The sequence below is a fragment of the Equus caballus genome, chromosome 9 (assembly GCF_041296265.1).
Source record: "Equus caballus isolate H_3958 breed thoroughbred chromosome 9, TB-T2T, whole genome shotgun sequence".
Classification (NCBI taxonomy): domain Eukaryota; kingdom Metazoa; phylum Chordata; class Mammalia; order Perissodactyla; family Equidae; genus Equus; species Equus caballus.
In genome coordinates, this window is record NC_091692.1 from 32,341,199 (window position 1) to 32,369,051 (window position 27,853).

The following is a 27,853-nucleotide window of genomic DNA, read 5'->3' on the forward strand; positions in this document are numbered from 1 at the left end:
TATGAACACTGCTATGTGTGGATCTGTTTGAGTCCCTGCTTTCAGTTCCTTGGGGTATATAATAGAAGCAGAATTGCAAATTTCTTTTTATGCAATCACTTATTCATTGATTACTTTCAATAATTTACATATTCACTCATTTATTCAACACTTTCATGATCATCATTCATTTACCAAACACTATACTCATGTTAATGTTCAATATCTTACCGTTACATAGTGTCTGACAGACTATTTTTACCAATCTTTCATTGATTCTTCACAATAGACTTATGATTTGCTGTACTAATATCCTAACTCCATAAATAAGGAATATATCTTTATAAGCTTAATTTTCTAGTAGCTCTAGCACTAAGTCCAGACTCACAGTTCTGCTTTCTAATTTTGGGCCCAATACTCCTTTGGTTGACAAGCTTGAAATATTTAAGCAAAGATGAGATTATCATTTGAGGATAATGTTCTAAAAACATGCTCTGTAACTCAAAACTCCAGAAAATTTTCCATTATAATGAATCTTGTAGATTATTTGTAGGTAATTTTCTAATATTTTAAGCATTATTTTAGCTTGTTTTATTTTTACAATCAAAACAATGTCTCTGGAAATGGCACTATCAGCAATGTACTTAGTTTGAATGACGTGTAAATATTTAGTGAAGCATATCAACATAAATTTTATGAATTCATTAACTTTGAATATATATCTGTTATCTAAAAATATTTTTTTGTAATCTGTGAAGATGTTTTTAAGCTGATCACTATATTCTTGGAGCTTATCTCTGGTAATATGATAATACCTTATTTCCAAAATGAATAAATGTTGATCAAAAATGATGATTTAAGTCCTTGGCTCTGATTGTTATAGAGCTGGAATAAATTTGTTATTGAAAAGCCGAATTTGAATCCCAAGTGAAAATATTTCTGGAATATTTAATATGTGTTAATAAATAGAATTTTACTCTCAGTGATTTAAATTATATGGCAATTTTTTTCAAAAAAAGGCAGATAAATGATATAATTTTCAATTTCACTTTTCTATTACTGTTTAGGATCTCTGGATTATTACACTCTGAAGTAATACAGAATAGAAGTATAGGAGAAACTTTAGTCTGTCCCCAAATATAATGAGAATAGAAATGTCTTCAGCATGAACTTTGCCCATTTAAAGACTACTGCATATGCATCACTTATTTTAGTTGTAAAACAAACCTACTACTTGACCCGCATTCCAGTAGTTCCCCCTTATCCACGGGGCATACATTCCAAGACCCTCTGTGGATGCCTGAAACCATGGATGGTACTGAACCATATATATGCTATGTTTTTTCTTTACATACACAACTATGATAATTTATGTTTAATTTATAAATTAAGCACAGTAAGAGATTAATAACAATAATAGAGTAAAACAATTATAACAATATACTGTAATGTTACCATAGATTTTAACAATCTCAACATACGATCTTTTTCTTTCCTTAAGTCGAGAACTTACCTTTTCACTTACAGGAATCATTTTCTGCCTTCTCTTTGGCATGTTTGAATTCCTAGCATCACTACTCGTGCATTTTGAGGCCATTATTAAGTAAAATAAGGGTGGCTTGAACACAAGCACTGTGATAACTTGAGAGATGATCTGAAAACCTAGATGGCTACTAAGTGGCTAATGGATGGGTAGCGAATACAGCATGGATGCAATAGACAAGGGGATGATTCGCATCTTGGGTGGGATGGAGCTGGATGGCATGAGATTTCGTCACTATTCAGAATGACTCACAATTTAAAACAAAAATTGTTTATTTCTGGAGTTTCTCATTTAATATTTTCAGACCCAATTGACTGCAGGTAACTGAAACCATTAAAAGCAAAACCACAGATAAGGGGGAACTGCTGTAACTCTAGTTTGAATATTAAAATTACTCAATGAGTAAAATGTGATATTATGGTATGAATATCCACCACTGTTAGTAGAAAAACATATTTGAATAGTGGGGAAAGGGACAGGAGATGGCTTTTCATGGTGGTAATTTTTAAAATTCAAAGCTTCAGGTTTCATGGGTTTTCATGTTGCCTGAAGACATTACTGTGAAGAATTCAGAGATGAGGAAGATGAGGAGGGAATCACAGAAGAAAAAAATGAAGGCTTTTCTTTGTCCTTTTCTTTTTTTTGGGTAAACATAACGTCAGTTTAGATTCTCTTGGCTGCAATAGAACAAAACAAGAAAACAAACAAATAGTGAAACCGCTCAGCCAGGCATAAATTTGTGGAGGCGATGCTCGTCTCAGCCTGGTTTAATCCAACTGCTCTAAGTATTATACCGAGCTTAGTTTCTCTGCATCTCTCAAGTCGACTGTCTTTTAGGTTTAGTTCATCCTTAAACTCTACCTGGTGGACCCTGACTTCATGTTTCCTCCTTGACTTAGCAAAATTTCTGTGCCAGAACTTTCACACCACCTTATGGAGGGAAAAGAGTGAGTCTCTTCTGTTGACTCCCAAGGAAGACAGACAAAGTTGTTTTGATGTATGAGAAGGCCAGAAATGTTTCCTCGTATTTCACTGGCTCATGTCTTTCCTGCAGCCAGTCACTGTGTCCAGAAGAATGGGATGAGTCACTGACTTACACCCCTGGGTGTAAGCAACCTAACTAAGACATGGGGAGGTTGATTTCACCAAAGCCATCCCATGGCTGTTTGATGCTGCTGCTAGAAGGAAGCAGATGGATGGGTGCTGGGCAGTAAAAGCACATACAAAAAATTGTGCCGAGGGGCCTGCCCCGTGGCCGAGTGCTTAAGTTCACGTGCTTTGCTTTGGTGGCCCAGGGTTTCACCAGTTTGGATCCTGGGTGAGGACATGGCACCGCTCATCAGGCCATGCTGAGGCGGCATCCTACATGCCACAACTAGAAGGACCCACAACTAAAGATATGCAACTATGTCCCAGAGGGCTTTGGGGAGAAAAAAGGAAAAATAAAGTCTTAAAAAAAATTGTGCCGTTTTCTATAAAGCATCCAAAGACACTATTTACTGGGCAAATATCTTAACTCTTTTTTAGTGAAACTTTCTCAAGTCAGGCTCTTTGGAGAAATGTTATGATGACGTTTCTCTGATTTCTCCAATTACTGGAGAAAAATATTGCTTTAGAGAATTAAATTAGTTTTCAGCTTTACTAGAGCAATTACTTTGATTTTGGACCTAGATATCTTACTTAAATAGGATAATCTCCTTTTAAAAGAGTCTAAAATAGTCTATTGGTTTGAAAAAGTTATGATTAATGCATATGCTAATAAAAACAATCTCATAAATATTCATTAGCCCAAAAGTTTGAAGTTAATGTTACTTTTAGATAACATTTCTCATCATGGAATAATTCCTAGTCCTTCCCTGAAGGTTATTAATTAATACTAAGTTGTCTTACTTTTAAGTAGAGAAAAAGTTTATTTGCCTTCATAAAGACACATACAATTTTCATGTTTGCTTAAAAACAGTGTGTATCTCTGTGTGTGCATCATAAAATCCTTGAAAGGACTAAAATGTGTGTATAATTTTATCTCATAAGCATCCTAATCTTTTTATTTTCCCTCAAAATTTTAATTTGAAAATTTATAGGCAACAGAGAAGTTGAATACCTATATACCCTCCAAATTAACTAAAAATTCCAACATTTACCTTATATATTTTTATGTATAATGTATTTTAACTAAACCATATGAAGATAAGTTGTACCCATCCTTTAGTACCAAACAACTATAAACCTCAATTCCAACTACTTGATAAGTCTTGTCAACAAATAGAAAATAGTTACATATATGGTAGATATTAAAACAATTATATCAATAATCATTTATGTAAATGGTCTAAATATAGAAATTAAAAGGAAGACAATGTTTGAATAGATTAAAAAAATAACCAGCTCATGTTGCCCATAAGAAACCCACTTTAAATATAAAACACATTTATATTAAAAGTAAAATGATAGAGATATACCATGCTGACACATATTAAAAGAAAACTAGAGTAACTATATCAATTTCAGACAAAGCAGACTTCAGAACAAGGAAAATTATAAGGGATAAAAAGAGGATTGTTATATCATGGTAAAGGAGATTGGTTCTCCTAAAAAGATATAACAATCTTGAATGTGTATGCACCTAACAGGAGAGCATCATATTTTGAGCAAAAATTGATAGAATTCAAAGGAGAAGTAGACTAATCCACTATTATAGTTGGAGACTTCAACACCTCTCTGTGAGTAATTGACAGATCCAGAAGGCAAAAAATCAGTAAGGACACAGTTGAATTGAACAGCACCACCAATCAACTAGATCTAATTGACACTTACGGAATACTCCATCCAACAACAGCAGAACACACATTTTTCTCAAGCTCACATGGTACATTCACCAAGACAGACTACATTTTAGGCCATAAAACACAACTCAGCAAATTTAAAATAATAGAAATCATTCAAAGTATGTTCTTAGACAACAATGAATTTAAACTAGAAAGCAATAACAGAAAGATAGCTGGAATATCCAAAATATTTGGAAGTTAAACAACAAACTCCTAAATAAGACATAGCTCACAGAAGTCTTAAGAGAATTTAAAAATATTTTCAACTGAATGAAAATATGAATTATCAAAATTTGTTGAATGCAGTGAAAGCAGTGCTTAGAGGGAAATTTATAGCATCGGATGCATATTTTAAAAAAGGAGAAAGATCAATAATCTAAGCTTTCACCTTAGAAAACTAAAGAAAGAAAAGCAATATAAACTTAAAGCAAGCAGAAGAAAAGAAATAATAAAAATTAGATCAGAAACCAATGAAATTGAAAACAGGAAAGCAATAGAGAAAACCAAAAGCTGATTCTATGCAAAGATCAATAAAGTTGATAAACTTCTAGCCAGGATAATAAAGAAGGAAAGAGACAAGACACAAATTACTGATATCGTAAATGAAAATGGGACCATCTCTACTGATCCTATGGGCATTAAAATGATAGTAAAGGATTATTGTGAACAACCCTATAGCATCAAATTTGATAACTTAGATGAAATGAATCAAATCCTTGAAAGACACAATCTACCAAAATTTACTCAAGGAGAAGTAGATAATCTGTTAAACCAAACATTTAAAGAAGATATGATAGCAATTTTCTACAATTTCTTCCATAAAATAGAAGCAGAGAGAATACTTCCTAACGCATTCCATGAGGCCAGCATAACCCTAATACCAAAGCCAGATGAAGACATTACAACAAAGGGAAGCCACAGACCAATATCTCTCATAAAACTACATGCAAAAATATTGAACAAAATATTAGTTAATCAAATTCAAATGTACACCCCAACCAAGTGAGATTTGTCTCAGGTATGCAAGGCTGGCTCAACATTTGAAAATCAATTAATGTAATCCACCACATCAATAGGCTGGAGAATAAAAATCATATAATCATATCAATAAATGCATAAAAAGCATTTGACAAAATTCAACACCCATGGTAAAAATTTAACACTCATGATAAAATCTCTGAGCAAATTGAGAATAGAGGAATCTTCTTCACCTTGATAAAGAACATCTACAAAAAACCGTATGGCTAACATCATACATAATAAGGAAAAACTAGATACTTTCCCCCTAAGAGTGGGAATAAGGCAAAGATGATCCCTCTCACCACTACTCACCATCATGCTGGAAATCCTTGCTAACGCAATTCAGACAAGAAAAGGAAATAAAAGGTTTATAGATTGGGCAGGAAGAAATAAAATTGTATTTATTCTCAGATGACAAGATTATCTGTGTACAAAATCCCGAAGAATCAACAACAAAAAACCCCTACAACTAATAAACAGTTATAACAAGATTGTAAGATTCAAGGTTAATATACAAAAGTCAATTGCTTTCCTATATGCTAGCCAGCGGGAGACCCTTCAAACTAACTCCTTTGTTCTTTTGACATGATCCCATTAAACTTGGAGCACTTCTTCTATTGCTTTCTGTCAAGCATGGTATGTTATATGCTTTTGCTGCCCCAGACCTGGAAGCAGTAATTTCTTCAAAGAGCCTGATTTGCTCTAGTAGAAAATAGCATTTGAAAGCAAGATCTGGATATCAGGTGTCCTTATTTGAGTAGGAGGTGAATAACTGCAGGATCTTGCAGTAGACAGAATTAAGAAATGGTTTTCTAAATTGTGACTTTATATTTATATTTTCAATTCAAACTTAGTAGCAGCAAATTATTACAGTCACTACAAAAAACAGTAGGGAAGTATCTCAAAAAATTAAAAATAGAACTACCATATGATCCAGCTGTCCCACTGAGGGGTGTGTAGCCAAAGAAACTGAGATCAGGATCTTGAAGACTGATTGTTCTTACTTTCTCTTTTCGACATTTGTATGCAATTTTTCTTAGAGTGATTGTCTTGGTACACAATATCTTGGTACTTCAAAATCTTGGTGCTAATTTATCTTACAGTAAATATTTTTTTAATTAAAATAACCATCTAGCTACTAAAATTAAACATATTAAGTTTAAAATTTCTTTTTATGTTCATTTTTTCACATAGAAAATATTCTATTTAGAGTGTAAAGAGTTGGAGCACTTTGCTCGAATTTTCTTGAAATTAATATTTTCTCTTTTTATATTATCAATTTTGTATGCAGTAAATTCTATTACTTTTCTATTTTTATTCCATTCTAACTTTGCATTTTATTTTTTATTTAGTTATATATTTGAACGTGTTAATTATTAACATGCATTAAAAATATACCCAGAGATGACTTGATTACATCCATTTTTCTCATTTTTTATGGCTTTGTCGTACTCCATTGCGTGACTGTATCATAGTTTATCAGTCAGATCCTACTGACAAACATTTGAGTAGTTTTCAGTAATTTACTATTTTAGAAAATTATCAAATGATCTTGTGCATATGTTGTTTTTATTTGTAGAGGATTATCTTTAGCTCTAGAAATGAGATTACTGTGTCAAAGGGTCCATGTATATGTAAATTTTTTGTATATTGCCAAATTCCTTTCCCTGAGAGTGTGCCATTTTTCATTCTCACTAGCAATGCATGACAGTGCCTATTCCCAAGAATCTCAACCACAGATTATGTTGACAGGATTAAGGATTTTTTTCCTCAGGCTGATAGGTTAGAAATGATGTCTTGGTATAGTTTTAATTTCCATTGCTCTTATTATGAGTGTAGTTTAATATCTTTTCAAATGTTTGAGTTATTTTTGTATCTTTTAAATGTATGCTGTTTGATGATGGCTTTTGCCCATTTTACAATTGCGTTTTTGTTTTTCTTCTCAAATTTTGATTCTGTGATGTTAGTTCTTGATATTTTCCCTTCTTCTTTTGACTTGGATATGCAATTTTTTGTCATGTAAATTTGATTATTTTCTAAAATTTATCATTTTCGTATTGTTTCTGAATTTTGAGTCATAGTTAGAAAGGCTTTTCCCCACCCCGTTAAATAAAAGACTTCACATTTTCTCAATACCAATTATTTAAAAATGAATCTTTATTATATACTAAATTTACATATGTAGTTAGTTCTACTGCTGGACCTTGTACTTTTTTTCCCCATTGGACTGTTCATGTCATGTGCCAACACCACACTGGTTTAATTATAGAGGCTTTATTGAGTGTTTTAAATACGTGTTATGGCTTGTCTCCTTCTGCTCTTCTTTGTTAGAGCGCATCTAGCTATTCCTGCTTGTTTATTTTTCCAAATGAACTTTAGAATCAACCAATAAACCTCTACGAAAAATAAAAAATGTGTTGCTGTTTTTATTGGGATCATATTAAATGTACATATTAACTGGGGAAAACGGTATATTTTGGTTTTGAGACACTTATCCAAGATGTTTTTCCATTTGCTTTAATTCCTCTTATGTAAGTTTGAGTACTTCTAGTTGGTTTTTTTTTTTACTATATATGTGGAGTATTCTTTTCTATTATATCCTTTAGTTGGTTTTATTTTGTATACAAAAAGGCCATTGATATTATATGTCAATTTTATATTTTGTAATCTTACTAAATTCTCATAATTGTAATAATTATGGCATTGATTCTTCTGCAGTTTTCAGGCATTCTATCATAGCATCTGGAAAGACAGCCAGCTATCAGTGTAGATTTTTTCAGTATTTAAGAAGAGAATTATAACATTGCTGAGAACTATTAAATGGTGAATTTAGTTTGCTAATATTTTTATTAATTTTGCATTGATATTCATAAGTAAGGTTAGTTTATTCAGTTTTTCTCAAGTTTAGATATTACTTATTATATTGCATATTATAAAGATATAATATTTGATTTGAGTAACAGATGACTAAATATGAGGGTAGAGAAGAGGGCTTTGGATGGTTTATTTTGTTTCTTAATTCAAGATCACACCCTTCTGCTGACATGGTGACGCACAAGTTCTTTAATAAATACAGCCTTTTCTGATGTGTCTAGATTCTATGGTACGATCTTAATTCTGTCGGACCCTCAATTTTGGCTTCTTGCTCTCTTCTTTCCTTTTAATGCCAATCCTTCACAAGACAGCTCGTCCATGTAAGGTGCCTCCTCCTATTCACTTTCCCAGTCCTTTCCTTCAATTCCCCAGGAACTGGGGCTCTGAGCACCCAGAGCACAGACTGGTTTCCATCAGGATGCTACTCTCAGTTTTTCCTGTTCCACGGGCTCCTCCTGCCCCTTGGTCTGTGAAATCCTCTCCTGACCATCCACAGTAGATTCTGGAGCTGACTTTGTTGGTTTTAGCATTTCCTCCACTTAAACATAAATGACGTTACCAATATTCTCTTTCTCATAGTTGTGGCATATGTTGTGTTCTGACTGATTTGTTTTTTCCTCTTCGTTGAACTGTATGGTTTTCAGGGATGCGTGGAGAGATTCGAGTTCAGGTGGTCAGCATTATACCACAGGAGACTGGAAGTTCTCTTACTGGTGTTAACATAAGTCGCCGTATAGCTTGAAGTTCTGTTATATTGATTTAACCAACCTGTGCAGATTTAACTGCGGAAGGTCTATTTGCTTCTTTTTTCTCTATTATCTGGTCACTTTTTCTATATCATTTTCTATAAAAGAAGAGTCTAAAATGATCTGCATATTTGAGACAAAATATTATGGGAAATTTTCAGTTTTGAGACCCCTCAATGAATATTTGATAATTTAGTTTAATCTTTAGGAAAAAATTCATCATTGTTTAAATATAAAAATAATTTTTAAAAAACCTGTTGAGGTCTTGACACACATCTCTATAGAAATTGGGCCAATTCTTTAGTGCCTCAAGCTGATACCCCAAAAGTAATGTGGTTCCTTGACATTCTAATGGTCTGAGGTTCCTTACAGGGAGGTGTACCTGAATCCCCTGGAGGACATTTACAAAGTGCTTTTACCTGGCTTGTACCCCTGGACTAGAGGGTCTTAGCTTTGCTGCATGTTATTATCACCTGTGGAGTTCTGAAGACTCCCAATGCTCGTACCACATGCCAGACTCGTTATTAAGTCAGAGTTTGTAAAGTCAGGGTCTCAGACGTCAGTCTAAGGCCTGAGGTAGAGCTCAAAATAATGTCTTAGAAATACTATTGACTCTCATTTCTATATGCTGATTCACATATATCCACAGTTGAGAGCCACCAGTGGTTTTTGAGATGACAGCTCAATGCTCTTTACAACCTATTTGAAGAAACGTGGTTCTAAAAAATTCTTTTTCTTGCCATCCTAACATGTAGCTATATTTTTGAGACTTTTGGTCAAAGCAGGATCTGCCATAGTACCAAATAATGCTGAGGAAAAGATCTTCAGTTAGATGTAAATCCCCACTGCTCTGAGAAACTTACAGCAGTTCTAATCTGCAGGAAGAGAAAGTAGTTTGGAAATTCCAAAGCTTCACTAACAAGGTTTAGAGAGCAGTCCTTCCTTCATTTACAGCTGGAATTGTGATTGCTATGGTTTCTAAGTCATCTGCAGATGGCCAGCATGAGAATCATCTGGGAAACTTGTTAAACATGCAGTTTCCTAGACCTTACCCCAAGAGAAGTGGATTGAATAGGTTTTTGGGTGTGCTCAGGAATCAATGTTTTTAACAAACTATGGGGTGATTCTGATGCACTCACAATAACTGTGAATGTAGCCTATGCAAGGGCACATCCCAAAAGAACTTGATGGAAAGTTCAGGAATTCTGGTTACCTCAAGCCCCCAGAGGCATAAGTAGAAAAGATCCAGAGTTTCACCTTCATGACATTCACAAAAGCTGTAGAGATTTTGAAATGAAATAACTTTGCCACCCTACGTTGAAGAAAAACAGACATAGAAAACTTCATGTGTTACATAAGCTGTTTCCATCAAATCTTTTGGTCAGACTTGTTATATCATGTGCTTGTAAACCTGTTTACAGTGTCCTTTCCTGTAGATGTTCAGCAGCAGCCATGGGAGAACTGAAGTACATCTTATGGATTTGTTAATATGTTTTATCCCCTTTCTGATGAGTCCTATGGTGATACTTGCCAGCTTTGCAAATGCAACTCCTCACTCAGTATATTCAGTATGATAGAATGGATTTTAAAAAATTGTTATAGTCAAACTTTTCTTTTTCTCAGAGAAGCTGCTATTCGGTACACATGGCTTTGTTAATCATTGGTTTTCCACAATCACTCCAAGTTTTAGAGTCTAAGGCAGGTATTCTTATTATTTGGATCAAAGATCCCTTTGCGAGGCTGAGGAGTGCCTGGGAACTCTCTTACCCAGACAACTGAGCTTATTTAAATGAAATCCAAGTTTCCATATATCTTTAGGAACTTTACTAACATCCCAAAACTTCTTAGGTCCACACTGCAGTTTAAAAAGTCCTGATCTAGGATGTGTGATATCTATACTAATGTATAATTTAATAGGATTTTATATGTTTTCCAGGTACCTGTACAAGAATGATATTCGTGCACTAGATAAGCAAACGTTTAAAGGACTCATATCCTTGGAACAGCTGTAAGTAATAAAATCTTGCTTATTGAATCATTGATGGTTATGGCTCAAATAGAAGCTTTTTAAATGCCATTATGTGATAGTTGAACAATTATTTTCAGCTTTGTTATGCAGCTTGAATGACTGAATATTCTGTCATTAGTTGGATAAAAATCAGAGTGGACGATCAAGATAATGGCAGGAAGTCAGACTTCAGCTGGAATCCCAGCTCTGGCACTTAATGGTTGTGTGCCGTTGGGCCAGTTGCTCCCCGTCCTCCACCGCCTGAGCCTCTGCTTCCAAATCTCTTGAAATGCAGCTGTCTCTGCTGCGAGGACTGAGATATTGCATGCAAAGAGACTGGTTTGTCCCTTGACAAAAAATAGGCATTTTATAGAACGTAATTGATAGTTTTGATTATTATTAAATTATGAAACATGTTTATAGACATTTAACTGATGTAGCAACTCCCAGAACATGAAATCTAATCTCTCATTTTACAAATGATAAAACCAAATCTCATGTTAATTAAGTGACTTGCCTAAGATTAAAAGTCTGTGGCATTATTATTATAACCTAGACCTCCTGATTTCTACCTTAGTGCATTTTACAGCATTTGACACCTTACTGCTGGTTTCAAAATAAGCTTGAAATCCCATAAACCTTAGATTCCCTTGTCAGAATTTCCATGTGAGATATGAGTTCCTAATATGAAAAAGTCATGTTATGTAGTTACACTGCTCCCAAACTACAATTTGATGTTTTATTCAGAGATTTCTCTCAATTATTAGTGTCAGTGATATAATATTAATTAGATATTTGAAGAGACTTTCTCCTATTGATGACAAGCTATGGGGTATTTTTAAGTTCAGATCTGTAGAATGCTCTTTGATTTTTAATTAATAGAACTCTTAAATACCAGAAGCCTTTAACTCCCAACTTTCTATCTTCAATGTGGCTTCTTAATTTCAAAAAAACTATTTGCAATTATTTTTATGACAAATACGCATCTATAACAATCCAAAAAATCTGGATTTCTTTTTTTCCTGGAAGGCCAAAGTGTTAGGTTATAGTATCAAAATATGATCGGTCAATCAAATATGTTTTAAAAAATCTTCATTGCCTCTGTCTACTTTTCCCCTTATTAATTTTTTTACATGACTAATGAGCCATCCCTGTGACAAAGTGTGCTCCTTCATCGTTTTCCTGTATTATTTTAAGTTGTGTAATATCTTAGGTAATTTTTACCATATTGCAGAATCATCACAAAAAACAATTAATTATAAATTCTTTAATAACAACAGCAAACAAAACCCTTATCGCTGTCATGTGGTTTTCATCAAATATATTTACAGATGGTTTATAAAAAATTAGCATATTAAAAGTTCTCATTCTCATTTAAAATGCAAACAGTTCTCATTGGTAAGTAGTTTATAGTCTGATAATAATTACTGGCCTTACTAATATTGAGTAATGTTAATGTTTATAGCCATGGAAACAGGCATTTCTGCTTTCTATTTTTAAAGCATGATTCTGGGCTCTTGTGAATCACTATTCAAAGAGGATTTTCAGTATCCAAAAATGTAATCTCTAATCCTTGGAATTTTTCATAATTTTAATCATAGCTCTTAAAGCCAATTTTGTTTCAGTATATCCTGGCAAAACTAAAGCAGAACTTGAGATGCCTAAGATAATTTTTCCTTAAGATATATTTACGTTGCCTTTCTTTTATTGATTCTTATTGTACATAATCCTTTTTGGATTAAATTTCCTTTCGAGGAAGCCAGAGATACATGATAGATGCTTGCACAGCCTCAAAAACAGTAGGGCATTGTGATGCCAATTCTGCTACTGATGTGATTGTTAACAATTAGTGTAAAAATATACTTTTTGATTTTCCTATAGTCTTTAAAGACAGTTTTTGACCCAAAAAAGTGGGAATGAGAAGTGAAGAAGGATATTGAGGAAGGATTTATTAGCTTAATTCTTTTTATGACCTTTTTGTTAATTGATAATTTGACAAACTACATACTTTTTTAAAACCACTACATTGAGGCATAATTAACAAACAAAAGCCTGTGCATATTTAGTGTATGCAACTTGATAACCATCACCACAATCTATGCCATAAACATATCCATCACCTCCAAGAGTTCCCTCTCATCCTCTTTGTTTATTACTGTTATTATTATTATTGATAAGAACACTTGAGATAAGATTTACCCTCTGAGCAAATTTTTAAGTATAAAATACAGTCTGAAGTCCTAAAATTATAAAACTACTAGAACAAAACAGAGGAAATCTTGACATTGGTCTTGGTAATGATTTTTTGGATATGACACCAAAAGCACAGGCAACAAAAGCAAAAATAGACACTTAGAGCTGCATCAAATTAGAAAGCTTCTGCACAGCAGAGGAAACCATCAACAAAATGAAAAGTCAACCGATGGAATTGGAGAAAATATTTGCAAACACATATCTGATAAATCCAAATTATATATGGAACTCCTACAATTCAACAACCAAATCACCCAAGTAAAAAAATAGGTGAAAGACCTGAATAAATATTTTTCTGAAGAAGACATACAAATGGCCAACAGGTATATGAAAACGTGCTCTACATCACTAATCATCAAGAAATACAAACTAAAACCACGATGAGAAGCCACCCCTCACACCAGTTAGGATGGGTATTGTTAAAAAAAAAAAAAAGATAAGTGTTGGTGAGGGTGTAGAGGAAAGGGAGCCCCTTGTGCACTGCTGGTGGGGATGTAAACTGGTGCAGACACTTTGGAAAAGGCATGGAAGTTCCTCCAAAAATTAAAACTTGAACAACCGTATGATCCACTTCTGAGAATATATCCAGAGGAATTGAAATCAGGATCTCAAAGAGATACCTGCAATCCTGGTTCATTGCAGCATTGTTCACAATAGCCAAGACATGGAAGCAGTCTATCTGTGACTGAGATGTGTGGATAAAGAAAATGTGATATATACACATAGTTTACTTATTTTGGCTTAAAAAGAAGGAAATCCTGTGATTTGCGATGACGTGGATGAATTTGGAGGACATTATGCTAAATGAAATAAGCCAGACACAGAAGGACAAATGCTACATGATACTACTTATAAGATGAATCTGAAATAGTCATACTCATAGAAGCACAGAGTAGAGCAGTGCTTGCCAGGGGCTGGGGGAAGAGGGAAATGGAGAGGTATTAATCAAAGGGTACAAAGTTTCAGACGAATAAAACCTGGAGATCTACTGTGCAAAATAGTGTCAAACCACATGCTGCTTCAAGGATGAGTGTTCTCTTTATGTTACATTATATTATTTTCTACATGTTGGCTACATAAAGAGAAATTTTGTGATTAAACACAACAAAGTCATAGACTAAAACAAATGTTGTTTTAAGCATTAATGAGGCATAGTTATTTCTATAGAATAATTTGTTCTTCTATTGATTATGTCAGGCCAGTAGATGGTGTAGGCAGGAGTAATTATCTCCGTCAGAATTATAACTATTGAATTTTAATGTAGGAAGATAGAATGATGACATATTAGGAGAGCGTATATTAAAAAGAACAAACTTGTGAGGATACAGTGAATTTTGCTAAATGGAAGACTATTTTCTTGGGTATAATTTTCTGTCTTTTATATATAGCAAAATACCACTGGTTAGGGAGGATGGTATTGCCAAAGTACATGTTTTTCTCTATCAATGACACACAGGACTTTAGTGTTTCCACCTTCCAGAACAAGAGTAGCTAGTGTGCTCCTAGAAAGCACAGTTTAATATTTCTTACATTATTACTCAGTCATCCTGCTTCCAATTACTCTTCTTCATCTAAAATTTCTGTTTTTCTCTGACTGATACAATGAACACATTTTCATTGATTATATTTTTCTTTGCCAATGAAATTTTCTTCATCCTTGCCTCCTTAATAGGCACCAAATATCTGTTTTGTCAAAATAATCTCTTCTAGTCATGTTTTTCACATGACCATTGAACTAGAAGTCGTATGATCCATTTTAGTCATTATTTTTTTAACCTGCATTTCCTTTTTAATGCATAACTTTATATTTCTTACTTTTCCCTTTCTTTAGATGTTTACTTATTTCTAAATAGTATATTTCATCTGGAGCATCTTTATTAGATAACATCAGGCTTTAATACTTGTGTTAAACTGTTGTGTATTGCTCCATAACTTAAATATAAATGTCTTGTTGCTTCATCTGCGGCAGTCGTGGGAAGAGGCAGAGCAGCATTGCTGAGAGGCCAAAGTTATGAGAAATCAGACTGAGCTAAGTTTGATCTGACTGAAAACATGTAGCACTTACTAGCAATTTGATCTTGGGCACTTTACTTTAAAATTCTAAACCTTACTTTCCTTTTTTGCTTTTTAAATGAGGATTCTAATAGTGATTTGTCAAGCTGACGCTCAGATCTAGGGATAACATATATGAAATGCTTGGCAAAAGTAGATCCCGAAATAATAATACCTATTGTCCTTGTTACCATACTTGTTAGTTTGTAATTATTATTTCAGTAATTACTTTCTGCACAACTTCTTTAAAGAAACAGCTAGATCTAAATAGTGTATTTTTTAATACAAAATTAAATTTAGCCAGTGATACAAAGTACCACTAACTAAATTTCTTTGACCTTTCTTGATCTATCTAGCTTATTTTAAAGGACCTTCTAATTTAATTTCTTAATATAAGCCATAAATGGCTGTAGATACTAAAAAACATAATCTTTCTAAACATATTAATATCCTGAATTATACAGTTAATATTTCAAAGGCTTTATTAAATAATCTTACTTTTTCCAGGGGCCTAGTTAATATTATTTAAGAATCTAAAGTTACAAGGAATGAAATAACTAGCATGATACTTTTGGATTTACAGATACTTTGAAAACCCCAAAATTCTGACTGGAACAGAAGAATATATGGGTAAAACTTCTTTTGCTTACTCATTGTATGAAAGTCCTACATTAGATCAATTTTGGGTTTATCCAGATTGTCAATGCCGTTCATCTAGAGACTACCAGGAATACACCTATAGTTACACAAGTTGAGTTTATCGCTCTTTGCAGTGAAGGAGAACACATGCCATGGGGAGTCACAGGGAGTATCAATAAAAAGATGTTAGAAAGAACATTTTATAGAACTTGGACTTTGGGTGGGTGATTTCAAGGGGGATAAGAAAGCAAATATTTGCTTTAAATTGGATGTCAGAAAGAGTGCACAAGTCTATGACTGTGTATCTTAATAAATCTTATATACAGTGAGGAGAGAATAGAATGAGGATAAAGCTGTACTTGGTAAGGACATAGCGTTCACTCAATTTGGCCAAAAGAAGAGGGTGTTTAGTATTTGTGGGTGGCACAGTAACCTTGTATTTGTCTGTGCTTAAAAAAAATTATGAAATAGCCTTGTTTTGTCCCATTTTATCAAGGTCTCAGGGTAACCTTGTCTAAGCTTGAATTCTGTGAGATTATGTTCAGTAGGAGAATACCACGGCCTACCCGTGAGTGCCAGGCCAGCTTCTGAATGTCAGGGATGCTTTTTTTTTCACTTCCTTCTCAAGATAAATTACAGCCCAAAATATACATCATTATGGTGGTAAAGATACTTCATTTGGGACTTTATTTAAAAATCCTTCCATCATGATGACTACTAACTTATTCTCAGTACGAAAAGCATCTGTGATGTACAGTCATGCACTGCATAACAACATTTTGGTCAATTATGGACTGCATATATAATTGTGGTTCCATAAGATTAGTACCATATAGCCTAGGTGTATAGCAGGCTATCGGTTTGTGTAAGTACACTCCGTGATGTTTGCACAATGACAAATCATCTAACACATTTCTCAGAACACATCCTCATCATTAAGTGATGCATGACTATATAACATCTGGGAGTGTTTCACTGATTTCTAAACAGAGACAAATTTCTGTTTTTGACTATGATGGAATAAGAGAGAGCAGATTTACATTCTGCTTTGAAAATACTAGAAAAACAGACAAAGCATATGAAACAACAGTCTTCAGGCATTGGACAACAGGCATCAAAGGGCTGTGGTCCCTGAGAGAAGAGACGCATGAAGTGATTTCTACGACTGTCATAGTTTACTGTCTGGAGGCAGTTTCCAGGCTGCAGCACAGGGAGGTCTTGCACAACCAGAGACCAGCAGGCTTGCTGAGTTGAGGAGACAGAGATTTGAGTTTGGGGAGCCTACTGTGGTGAAAATTAGTGGCGTGAGGTACCTGAGAGCAGGATGATGCTCAGAGAGAGCCCTGGGGACCTGCAGAAGCTTCCCCTAAAGTTTGGCTGGATGCTGATCTGCACATGTCTGAGAAGAAAGTACCTGTGGGCAGAAAAGAACCTCTGGAGAGCTGGGAAGAGTTTGTACTGCTACCAGTCAATGTGGAAGAACTTCATGCTACATAGCATTGGATAGAGTCCTCAGAAAGGTTTCATGTTAATAGAGGGTCTAAATGAGTTCTTTTATGAAGACTGCCCTAGACCTGCTGTAGTACAGATTAAAGCAAAGCTGAGAGAATCAAACTGATCCCAGGTAATATATCTGTGTGCCAGAATAAAGTCCAATGTTCTTCAAAAGAATACAACAAAATCCAGCACCCAACCACCCAACACTCATGCTTCTCCTCATTCAATCAAAAATTACTGGCCAGCACAATACACCAAAGTCATAAAATAAAGAAACAAAAACCTGATAGAACTGAAAGAAGAAATAAGCAAACTCAACACTCCTCTGTCAATAATTCATAGAACAACTGGAAAATCAGCTAGTATATAGAAGACTAGAATAACAGTATCAACCAACTTGACCTAATTGATATTGATAGTGCATTCCATCTTAAGCCAGAAGAATACACAGTGTTTTCAAGTGCACAAGGAACATTTACCAAATAGAGCATATTCTGGGCTTCAAAATAAGTCTCAATAAATTTAAGAAGATTGAAATCATACAAAATACCCTTTCTGATCAAAACAGAATTAAACTAGAAAATAATACTAGAAAATAAATTTTCAAATATTTAGAACTACTAAGTAATTCAAAGAAGAAACCATAAGAAAAGTTAGGAAATATTTTGAACAGAATAAAAATGAAATGATGATATATTGAAATTTTGAGGATGTAACTAACGTAGTGGCTAGATTGAAATTTATGAAATTAAATATTTATATTTGAAAAAATAAAGATCTCAAATCAATGATCCAAGTTTCTATCTTAAGAATCTATACAAAAAGAGAAAACTATATTCAAAGTAAGCAGAAAGAAGGAAATAAAGATGAATTAAAATAAAAGAAATTGAAAAAAATTGAAAACAGAACCACAATAGAGAGAAGTCAGTACATGAAGATCTGATTCTTTAAGAGCAATAATATTGATAGACCTCAAGCCAAACTATCAGAAAAAAGGAAGAAGACACAATTTACCAATATCAAGAATGGGGGTACATCAGCACAGATACTACAGAAACACTAAATGGATAATAAGGGAGTATCATGAATAATTTTCTGCCAATAAATTTGGCAACTTAATGAAATAAAAAATACTTTTGAAAGATACAACTTACAAAGTTCACTTAAGAACAAAGATATAATCTGCATAACTGTATATATATGTGTGTGTGTATACATATGCATATTAAAGAAATTATACTTGTTATTAAAATATTTCCAATTAAAAAAATTCCATGTCCAGATGTGTTCAGTGGTGAATTCTTACAAACATTTAAGGAAGAAATGAATCCAGTTCTATATAAATTCTTTCAGAAAATAAAGGAGGAATACTTCCCAACACATTTTATGAGTTGTAATCATTTTATGACACCAAAATCAGACAAAAGCATTACAAGAAAAGAAAATAACAGACCTGTATCCCTCATTAATAAAGATGCAAAATTCATTAACCAAACATTAGAAAATGAAGTCCAGCAATGATTTGAAAGGGATAATAAATAAATCATGCACAAGTAGGTTTAATTTTAGGAATACAGATTGGTTTAACATTTGAAAACCAAAATATATTTTACCATATTAATAGATTAAAGAAGAAAAACCAGATGATTATCTCAATATATGCAGAAAAAGTATTTGGCAAAATTTAACACCCATTCATAATTAAAAACTCTCAGCAAATTAGCCCTTGCCTAACTTCATACTTAATGGTGAAACACTGAGTACTTTACTGTTTAAGTTGGGAAAGAGGCAAGAATGAAAGGAAATAAGCACATGAAAAGGTGTTCATCATCATTAGTCATTAGGGAAATGCAAATTAAAACCACCACAGGATACCAATATGTAACTTCTAGAATGGCTAAATTAAATGGCTCTTTTAAAATTAAAGAAACTGAAAAGACCCAGCGTTTGGTAAAATGTGGAGCAACTGGAACTCTCTCACACGTTACTGCTGAGAATGCAAAACAAGATAGCCACTTTGAAACACGGTTTGGTAGTTTTGTTTAAAGTTAAACATTAAGAGTGGGACACCACAATTTCACTTTTAAGTATTTACCCTGAAGCAATGAAACATATTTCTACACAAAGACTTGAATGATTATAGCACCTTTATTATAATAGCCCTGGACTAGGAACAACCCAAATGTCCATCAGCTGGTGAATAGATAAACAAATTATGGTATATCCCTACAATGGGACAGCACTCAGCAGTACCCAGGAACAGAGCACTGATGCCATAATATGGTGGATGAATTTCAAATGCACATGCTAAGTGAAAGGAGCCAGACAGGCAAGACTCTATACTGTCTGTTTACATTGTAGCACATTCAAGGAAATGCACAACTACAGTGACAGAAAGCATATCAATGGTTCCTTGGGACCAGGGGTGGGCTAGGAGTAGGGTTGGCTGCAAAGGATGTGAGAGCACTCTGTGAGGTCATGGAAATGTTCTCTATCATATTTCCAATGCTGGTTAAATGAGGTATACATTTATCACAACTAATTTATTTGTATACTTCAAATCGGTGAATTGTTATAATATGTAAATTAACTTCAGTAAAGCTGATTAAGAAGAACAAAGACAACTAAGCATCTCATTATTATTCACCAGATGGTTTCATGAACTTACCTTCATTCCCATTTTTGTTTGCTAAATCTATGAGTTCTTATACTGGCTTACACTAAGTTGAAGTCAGATAGTAAAATGCCTCCAATTTTGATTTTCTTTTAAAAAATTGTTTGCATTCCCATATATATATTTTAGAATTAGCTTTTTCATTTCTAATCTCCCCACACACACACCAAAAAGAAACCCTCTGAGATTCCGACTGGAGTTACATTGAATCCATAGATCACTCTGTCGGAACTTCCATCACCAAACATACCATAAATGTATTCAGACCAGACATAACTAAATGGGTTATTTTTGGTAGAATTACATCCAAGCAAAAGATATTAGTCACCTAAATAGTTTGGGTAAAATCAAAGCTCATCTTCAGCCAGTAACAATGTCATATGTATCTCAGGTAGAGCAAGTGGGGGAATTTTCCTGGGACCTGGGGATCTAGAGTGCTGGTGAGCAGTTACAAAGGATGGCGATTTGATCCTAGTTCATGAGCATCGTTAAAATTCAATTTTAGGCACCTTTGTAGGAATAGTTCTGTTGTTGCATTATTTAATTTTGTCTTTCCAACTGGCTTTGTGACAAGGTTTAAAATACATTTGATGAGAAAATAGTAATACAATTTTCTCTGTTGTTAACACTCCAGAGCACCCCACTCTAGGGACAGGATTGGCTGCCTATCAGGCGGAAAGTGGCCTGGCTTTTCCAGTCCACTCCCCAGTGTCATCCTTATTCCTCACTGACATACTCCAACATGGGTCTTACTCTGGCAAATCCTCTTTTTGGGCACCGCACGAAAGGAAGGCTTTGAGGGTCTTTCCGTCTTTTGTACAATTCTAGATAAAATCTATAAGACATAAGGAATAATCCTGACTTTGAAAATGTCCAAGTTTGTTCTTCAATAGGAAGTGGGTGTTAAGAACAGAGAAGTTCTCCGATATCCTTTGGGGCTCTCCAAGGATTCCTAGGAAAATGCTCAGACACTCACACTGAGAAGCAGGGCAGCGGGGGTGGGACTGAGTGTTTCTTTTCTCCTCTATCGCTCTGTGCTTGCACACAGGTGCTTCTGACTGGCTGGGCTCACAGGCAGGAAGCGGCTCATGTCAGACTTCAAGCACCACAGTTGTTAAAATGTCTGGAGAGGAGAATAGGATTTATGGATCTGAGTATGTTTTGAAGTCATTCTGTAAACAACAATTTTTGCCAGTTAATCTGTGTTTGGGTTTTCGATCGAATTTCTTTTTCTAACTTATGTTGTAAGAAGACAGGTTATGGATTAGTGTTCTGAAGTTAAAACTTTCATCTGCCTGGCAATGTGCTCAGTAGTGTTCTCAAACCAGGGGATATCCAGGCTGGCAGCATGCTAGAATCACCCAGTGAGCGTATAAATATAGCACTGTCTGCCCATCCTCGCAATAAATCAGAATCTCCGGAGGAGGGTGCTGGTACTGGCGGTTTCTTTTTAAAGTTCCCTGGGAGATTTTGATGTGCAGTCAAGGTTAAGAATCATTATCTCCACCTTAACAGTATCCCATATCCTAGAGATGCTATCAAGTCTTATCTGGGATTGATGTTTCCTTTTCTGTCTACAACACTCTCCTAACAACCATTACAAATAGTTTATGAACGCAATTATCTAAAATCTGCCTTTGTCTGACATAAAAACTGCACCAGCTTTTATGATACCAGCCAAATAAACACATTAGATTTGAGTTTTAAATGGATTATTATAAATATTTGGATTCAGGTACTGAAGAACAAGAAATCAGGAAAATGTATCTCCTTAACTTGTTTTCCTACACCTCAGAGCACCTGTGTCTCTGAACAGCTTCCTCATACTTGTGGTCATTGCTGACTAATTGCATGAAAGCTGTTGTTCTGTTGTGCTTGCTGCAATGTTAGCATTATAGCAAGGACTCGTGTGTGGCCAGCATACATCTTTGAAAATCAGATATCATAAAATTCATGATGTCTTATCAAGAAAGAAGAATCCAAAAACTTAAAAAAATGCATGCAGTTATGTTTATTGAAAAGAAGAAGTGGGTTATTTTACAAGCACTATGCCTTTATCAACTAATATTCTAGGCAGCATCGCTCCTCTGTACATCACACACTCTTCTCTGACCCTTCCCATTTCTCCTTTGCTTTCTATCCTCCCTCCTTCATGAGCTCTTTTCTTTAAGGATATGCTCAAGTTTTTCTCACAAAGAAAGCCCACTCTTGAGCCAATGTTCCCCTTTAGCTACTGTTCTATTTCCTCCCTTTATGTATGTCATTGAGTATGCATTATTTTCTAAGTGACAGAAACTCAATTTGAACTGGCTTAAGCAAAAAAAGGGAACTCATAATCCAATGACTTACCAAAGGAGAAGTTAACAAAAAACCTCAAAAACCAAAAAACCAAAACACCACCCTCCACTCCTGCTCAGGCAGCAACAATGATAATAATGCCGCACGCTTCTATCAGGCTTCACTGTCACCACAGTGTTTTTGCACTCATTATGGCATTTAATTCTCCAGTAACTGTGAGGTAAATCTGCTATCATATAGGTTAAAAAAGAAGAAACAGGGGGCTGGCCCTGTGGCCGAGTGGTTAAGTTCGTGCACTCCACTTCTGCTGCCCAGGGTTTCGCTGGTTCGGATCCTGGGCGTGGACATGGCACTGCTCATTAGGCCATGTTGAGGCAGCGTCCCACATGCCATAACTAGAAGGACCCACAGCTAAAATATACAACTATGTAATTGGGGGGTTTGGGGGGAAAAAGCAGAAAAAAAAAAGAAGAAGAAACAGAGTCTTGGAGAGTTTGAAGTTAAATGTCTTGTGCATTGCTGCACAGTTAGCAAGTGGTAAAGTAAAAACTAAAGTCTTTTGATTCTGAGTTTTGGATCTTCATGAGATAATCACTATATAATACTATGAAAAATAACAAGTTTTGATATTTTAGCAATCTTTTACTTTTTTAATACTGATTAATTTTCAAGTAGTAGTAATCAAAGATGTTGCTGGAGCCAGCCTTGCTCGTGGCACCGCTATGGTCATCTCTTTAAGAGAAATAGTCCTTTCCTTCATCAACAGGGCCACTAGGCTGACTTATCTGTCCTGCGCTTAGACAGACGAGACCTGTGGCCTCAATTACCATAGTGCCTTGATCTGCACACAAATCTACGGCAAAGATTTGCAGATGGTGGTAGGAAAATTTAGTCAAGAGCAAGTATACTTTAAGCAGCATTTGGGGTGTGTTGTTACTTATGAGGACATCTTCAACTGAATGTGGATGGTGACAGCAGAAGAAACTCTTGACCATAACTTTACGACTGGAGCTTGGCAGTGAAGCTTTTCTGTACTTGAAATTGTATGCCATCCACTGAGATACATGATGACAATCACCATCTACTCTCGGAATGCGTCCTTCTCTTCTCTCACCTCTAAACCTCTGAGATGCTCTTCCCCATTCCTGCAATCTCATCCCTATCTTCTTTAACTGACTAAACTCCTTCCTGCTCGATAATCTGTATAAGTTAGGGGTGTGTTCTGATTTAAGCAACAGAAAACCCACTTCACAGCGTCTCCTCCTCCAGAAAGAGCCTTGTCTTCCCACCTTACGTGCTATTGAGTGCACCTGCCTTCCCCCAGGGAAAAGCCCCTGAGTCCCATTCGCTTCCTGCTGCCAGCTGGAGGTCTGAGATCTCTGTCCCATGCTATTTTCCACGTCTGTTCCAGAGGTGACCCCCAGGGGCTGAAGGCTGGCAGACAGGTTACCTGTCCTCCTTCAGCACACACTGGACAGGAAGAGCAAGACAGATGAAAAGAAGCAAGCTAACAAACACTCCTTGGAGAAAGTGGAGACTTTGACACACACAGTCGTATGTGGTCTACTAGGGCAGAGACAGTGAGCACTCCTCTCAGTGGTTCGGCTCCTTGGTTAAGCAAATTGGTAGCCCTCTATGGGCTCTGGTTAAACCCCTTCTTGGCACGTGTGTTGAGGGGATGGTTCTGCCTGTGGGCTGGGCAGTTTTAGCAACTCATTTCTTATTGGTGTCAGTTCAGAGATTGCTTTACTATTTTACAAGTCACAGGCTGTACCCTTCTTGGGTTGGTCTTCCCTATGACTACAATTCATTCATTCATTCATTCATTCATGTGCACATTCAAAATATTTGTTGAGCATCTACTTTGTGCTAGGCATTTTGTAGACACTGGAAGCCAATCAGTAAATAAAACAGAAAGTACTAGCCTCAGGAGGTTCACTTTCCAGCGAGGAGAGAAAAAACAAAGAAACAAGTCAGTGTATGGAACAGCAGGGAGATGGTGGTAGTACTACTGTGAAAGGGTGAGAGGCTGAGCTGTGGGTTTAGATAGGGTGGTGAGGGGAATTTGAACAGAGACCCAAAGGGAGGGAGGGAACCATCTGCGGATAGAGCAGCCCAAGCAGAGAGTAAGTGCAAAGGCCCTGAGGTAGGAACTAACTAGGTGCATTATGTTTAAGGAACAGCAGGGACCTGGCTAGGCTGAAGTGTAGGGGTGAGTGGAGAGCAGCAGAGAGATCTATCCAGTGGTGGGTAGGTGGTGCAGGTGTTGCAGCAACTTTGGCTTTAGTCAGAGTGAGACAGAAAGATACTGCAAATTTTGAGCTGAAGAGTGATAGATTCAATTTTACATTTTTTGTTTCTTTTTGTTTTTGTTTTTCTTGGTGAGGAAGACTGTGCCAACACCTGTTGCCAATCTTCCTCTGTTGCTGGAGGAAGGTTGTTGCTGAGCTAACATCTGTGCCAAGCTTCCTCTATTTTGTGTGTGAGACGCTGCCACAGCAGGGCTTGATGAATGATGTATAGGTCCATGCCCAGGATCTGAACCTGCAAACCCCAGGCTGCCGAAGCAGAGTGCGTGAAAAGTGAACTTAACTGCTGCACCACCTGGCTGGTCCCAATTTATGTTTGAAAGGATCACTCTGCCTTCTTTGAACTATTTGATAGGGAGAAGGGAAGAAGCCTAGAAGCCAGGGTGGTAGAGGTAGGGGAGAGAAGTATTTCTATTCTGGCTATATGTTGCAGATAAAGCAGATAGGATTTCCTGATGAATTGGATTTATGAGGTGAGGGAAAGAGGGAGAGAAGAATGTCTCCAAAATTGGCAGGGATGAGTGGTTCTTAATAGGGGATTTTGGAATTTTGCCTCCCCTAGGGGGCATTTGGCAATGTCTGGAGGCATTTTTGATCATCCCGTTGGAGTAGGGGGTATGCTACAGAAATCTAGTGGGTAGCAGCCTGGCATGCTGCTGACCAGCCTACAACACATAGTACAGCCCTCCACAAGAAAGAATTAGCCAGCCCCAAATGTCAGTAAGTTGGAAACCCCGGCCTAGAAGAAGAGTTTTCACTTACTGGCATGTGGACAAAGGCAGGAGCAGTGGCTGGGGGAAAGCAGGAATTTGTTTGGACATGTTAGACTGGAGGTGCCTGTTATATGTTCGAGGGGAAGGGGAGGGTAGGCAGCTGGGTATATGTGCTTGGAGTTCAAGATAGAGGTCCAGATTGGAGATCAATATTTAAGAGTCTTCGTTGTATGGATAAGATTTAAATTCACCAGGTGGCTGAGATGAATTGGGGGCAGGGGCCAGGGATAGAAGAGCTGGTGCTTGATTCCTAAATCACTCAGACATCTGGAAATCGGGAGACGAGAAGGAAATTGAAGAGGCTTAGAAATGTCTAGTGAATCAGGAGGACCTAGAGAGATGTTCCAGAAGCCCAGCAAACACTTTTAGGTCTTAAGGATTGATAAAACACATTCAATGCTGTTGAGAAGTCCAGTAGGAGAAGGACGCAAACTGAGCATTGGACTGCAAACTCTTGGCGAGTTATTCCAGGTGCAAACGCAGGGCAAAAGCCCAGCTAGATCAGTGGCAAGAGAGACGGCGAGTGAGACAAAGAAGAAGAGTGACGCCTGGTGACATGTAAAGAAGGCAGTAAAAATTCCCATATTCCTACACTCTGGAGAACGATTTCCAGTCCTGCTTGTGCATGTGGGCACATACCACTAGGATGCCAGTGAGGTTAACGTGTAGATGCAGTTTTCTGTTTTGGCCGCTTTTTTTGAACTTAATGTTCATAATATTTACAGCTGTATTTGGTTCCTAATGCTGCCATGATAATTCACCACAAACTGAACAGCTTAAACCACAGACATTAATTTCTTTATGGTTACATGGGTCAGAATTTTGGTCCGATCTCCCCTGGCTAAAATGAAGGTGTTGACAGGGCTGGGTCTCTTTTCTAGAGGTTCCAGGGGAGCATCTGTTTCCTGCCTATTTGGGTTCTCGGCAGAATTCAATTCCTTTTGGGTGTAGGACTGTAAGCTGAGGGCTGGTCTTGACTTCGAGAGGTCACCTGCATTCCCCGGCTTGCGGCTCCCTTCCTCCATCTTCACAACCAGCAATGGTGGAATGAGTCCTTCTCATACTCTGAATCTCTGCTCCTTCTTCTTTTGTTACCTCTCCTTGATGGACTCTTTTGCCTTCCTTTTCCATTTTTAAGGACTTGTGTGATTAGATTTGTCCCACCCAGATCATTCAGGATAATGTCCCATGCCAACATCCTTAGCCTTGATCACGTCTGCTAAGTCCTTTTTGCCACATAAGGAGATATATTCACAGGTTCTGAGGATTAGTGCATGGATTTCTTTGGGCGGCCATTATTCTGCCGACCACAATCGTGTTAATCATCTGATAGCACAGCTGCATGGCTGTATGCTAGCAACTATACGAATCTCATATAATTACTTTTAAACATTTATTTTATTGTTGGATGTTTGTATATTTTAAAATTTTGCTATCTCAAATAGTACTATGGTGACATCCTTTTTGCCTTCACCTTTTGTTATATCTTTCAGTGAAGTTATTTACATCTTTTTGACACTAGCTGGCAGAGCTTGTTTCCTCCCATTTTCTGCCTCCTCAAGTCATTTTCTCAGCTGCAAGGAGAGGGGATGATATGTCATTTTCAGTCCCAGGGCAACCGTCTAAATAAGGATGAGTCAAGTGACCTTTTTTTATTAATATTTTAATCCATTCATGGTTGTAATATTGCAAGTCTCCTCATCTCCCCCTTTTCCAAATCATCTTGCACGCAACCACTAGATCACAGAGATAAGGAAACTGGGGCACAGAGAGCTTAAGCTACCTGGCCAAGATCAAACAGCTAGTGAGAGGAGGAGCCAGGAGTCTGGATCCAGATCCCGTACTCCTAACCTCTAGACATGCTTCCTTTTCTGCATTCCTTTCCTGACTCCCTCTCTCTTCAAAGCCAAGGAGAAGTAACTTCTGTGTCTCCCCTCCATGTTCCCACTGTGTGCCCACTCTGCACAATTCCGTCACACTCCTGTGCATGGTTCTTTCTACTACTTCTAGGTTGTGAGGATCATGAGGGACCTGTGTTTGCTACTAACTACCACTATCACCCGCCTCTCACTTTAAGTATTTACATGCAGAAAAGTAGTGGTCGCTTGACAACCGTCCTGAGCCCTGGCCCATAATACCTCCTGGGGGTAATGATACCTCGCAGAGTTTTGTAAAGATTAAATAGGGTAATTTATGTAAGGCGGATAGATGAGTCCTGGCAAACATTAAATGCCACAGAAGGTTTCGATCTTATCATCGTTCAGGTGACAATCTTGAAGGAGTGACTGCTCACCGGGTACAGACTGGAATGTGAGGGTGGGAGGCAGATGAGGAGAGCGTACCAAGCAGGCGGAAATGTGAGG

The 27,853-nt window shown here is 36.4% G+C and overlaps 1 protein-coding gene across 1 annotated transcript in view; it reads left to right on the plus strand.

The window, feature by feature from the left end:
• Nucleotides 1-27,853, plus strand: part of LOC111774961 (probable oxidoreductase PXDNL) — a 315,007-nt gene that overhangs the window by 232,042 nt on the left and 55,112 nt on the right. Inside the window, exon 3 of the mRNA XM_070221556.1 lies at nt 10,924-10,995. Within this exon, the coding sequence (XP_070077657.1) occupies nt 10,924-10,995 (72 nt within the window). The remainder of the gene's footprint in view (nt 1-10,923; nt 10,996-27,853) is intronic.